The sequence below is a fragment of the Ammodytes marinus genome, assembly GCF_949987685.1.
Source record: "Ammodytes marinus genome assembly, chromosome: 1".
Classification (NCBI taxonomy): domain Eukaryota; kingdom Metazoa; phylum Chordata; class Actinopteri; order Uranoscopiformes; family Ammodytidae; genus Ammodytes; species Ammodytes marinus.
In genome coordinates, this window is record NC_137230.1 from 36490928 (window position 1) to 36493427 (window position 2500).

The 2500-nt window shown below is 29.9% G+C and overlaps 1 protein-coding gene and 1 long non-coding RNA gene across 2 annotated transcripts in view; one reads left to right on the forward strand and one right to left on the reverse strand.

Annotated features, from left to right (window-relative positions):
- LOC307254011 overlaps window positions 1-2500 on the reverse strand; it is a 268838-nt gene that overhangs the window by 68995 nt on the left and 197343 nt on the right. The gene's annotated exons all lie outside the window — the stretch shown is intronic.
- LOC307262879 (ras-specific guanine nucleotide-releasing factor 1-like) overlaps window positions 1-2500 on the forward strand; it is a gene marked incomplete at both ends in the record, with an annotated part of 39668 nt that overhangs the window by 19513 nt on the left and 17655 nt on the right. Inside the window, 2 exons of the mRNA XM_080043888.1 lie at window positions 1-105; window positions 1447-1510. The exon at window positions 1-105 is cut by the window's left edge and continues 56 nt beyond it. Coding sequence (XP_079900014.1) covers window positions 1-105; window positions 1447-1510 — 169 coding nt within the window. The remainder of the gene's footprint in view (window positions 106-1446; window positions 1511-2500) is intronic.

Below are 2500 nucleotides of genomic sequence, written 5' to 3' on the forward strand. Positions count from 1 at the left end.
GGTTCTCTGTCTCTGAAGAAAGAAGGAGAGAGACAGTGTTTCCTCTTCTCCAAACACCTCATCATCTGCACCAGGGGGTCCGGAGGAAAACTACATATAACTAAGGTAAAGAATGGGTTATAAACTGTTTTAAAAACTACATATAACTAAGGTATAAAACTACATATAACTAAGGTATAAAACTACACATTACTAAGGTATATACAATAAAAACTACATATTACTAAGGTATAAAACTACATATAACTAAGGTATAAAACTACATATTACTAAGGTATAAAACTACATATAACTAAGGTATAAAACTACATATTACTAAGGTAGAAAACTACATATTACTAAAGTAAAAAACTACATATTACTAAGGTATAAAACTACATATTACTAAGGTATAAAACTACATATTACTAAGGTATAATATAGAATAAAAACTACATATAACTAAGGTAAAAAACTACATATTACTAAGGTATAAAACTACATATAACTAAGGTATAAAACTACATATTACTAAAGTAAAAAACTACATATAACTAAGGTATAAAACTACATATAACTAAGGTATAAAACTACATATTACTAAGGTATAAAACTACATATAACTAAGGTATAAAACTACATATTACTAAGGTATAAAACTACATATAACTAAGGTATAAAACTACATATTACTAAGGTATAAAACTACATATAACTAAGGTATAAAACTACATATTACTAAGGTATAATATAGAATAAAAACTACATATAACTAAGGTATAAAACTACATGTTACTAAGGTATAAAACTACATATTACTAAGGTATAAAACTACATATTACTAAGGTATAAAACTACATATTACTAAGGTATAAAACTACATATTACTAAGGTATAAAACTACATGTTACTAAGGTATAAAACTACATATTACTAAGGTATAAAACTACATATTACTAAGGTATAAAACTACATATTACTAAGGTATATTATAGAAAACTACATATAACTAAGGTATAAAACTACATATAACTAAGGTATATTATAGAAAACTACATATAACTAAGGTATATTATAGAAAACTACATATAACTAAGGTATATTATAGAATTGTTATATCCAAACATTGACCCAGAGTTGTTAATTAACCATTTATAAACTACAGTTTTTTTGCTGAATTTTTTAAAATGTGTTAAAACTATTCAGAAGCTTTACATTAGCGTGTAACAAGCTGTGTGTCCTTCCCCCTGTCTCAGAATGGAGTGGGAAGGACACTCACTGTTGGATAAAGCCTGAGTTAAAATCTTTAGTCTCTTAGTTTCCAAAGTTTTAACTGAACTGATTTTGGATACAGCCTTTTTATCATGTTATAAATCAAAGTAGAACGATGTACAGGTCTTAAAATGCAACTATTCAGAAGCTTTACATTAGCGTGTAACAAGCAGTGTGTCCTTCCCCCTGTCTCAGAATGGAGTGGCTTCTCTCATAGACTGCACACTGATGGAGGAACCAGAGGGCACAGAGGAAGAGAGTAAGTCACCACCATCATCATCATCATCATCATCTTCTTCATCATCATCATCATCATCATCATCAACCTTTATTTAAACAGGCTAAGAAACAATGTCTTATTTAAGCAATGGCCTGGTAGGAGGTGAATGACCTCCTGGGGGGAAAGGGGAGAGGGAGAGAACAAGACAACACTGTACTATAGCCAGTAAAATCACACATAGACAACAATAACATATTCAACATAGCAACAGAAGTTAGACAAACAGCAGTAACATACAGCATAGCAATAGATAAATGTACTGGATCACGGTGAGCTTAGACTGAAGCAGCTACAGGTGTGCTTTATACATTTTGTTAGGGCCTGTTAAAGTCACTACACTATATTGTACATTTTTGTGCTTTTATATTTCATTTTCTATTTACATTTAAAAAGTTAGGAAAAATCTAATAGTCAAACTTAATTTTAGCCTCAAAACTCAGAGATCTAGTGCAGACCTACATGTTATGGTTTGTTGACTTTTTCATTTTTGCAGTGTAAAATAAGTTCATATGGGCCGCATGTAGTAGTTGAAACATAGGCAAAAGTGTTAATGCATGGTTTGAATATGAAGGTGTATTGAATTCTGAGATCCTATGTTGTATAAATGTGCGAAAGAGAAATATAGGGTTAAAAAAAAACTTACTTTGTAAATATTACTGTGATGTCTTTTACTGTGACATCACAGTAATATTTACAAAGTACGTTTTTTTTAACCCTATATTTCTCTTTCTGTGATGTCACGAGAAAGAGAAATATAGGGTTAAAAAAAACACTCTTTCTGCCTTTTCTCAGGCTAGGATGAACCGATTTTTTTTTTTTTGTGCACATTTATACTACATAGGATATCAGAATTCAATACACCTTCATATTCAAACCGGTGAAGTAGGCCTTTAAGTATGATTTAAAATTACATGTGTCCTTCTAAGTAATGAATAAAAACTATGTGTACATTTTTATTTTACCCATTAA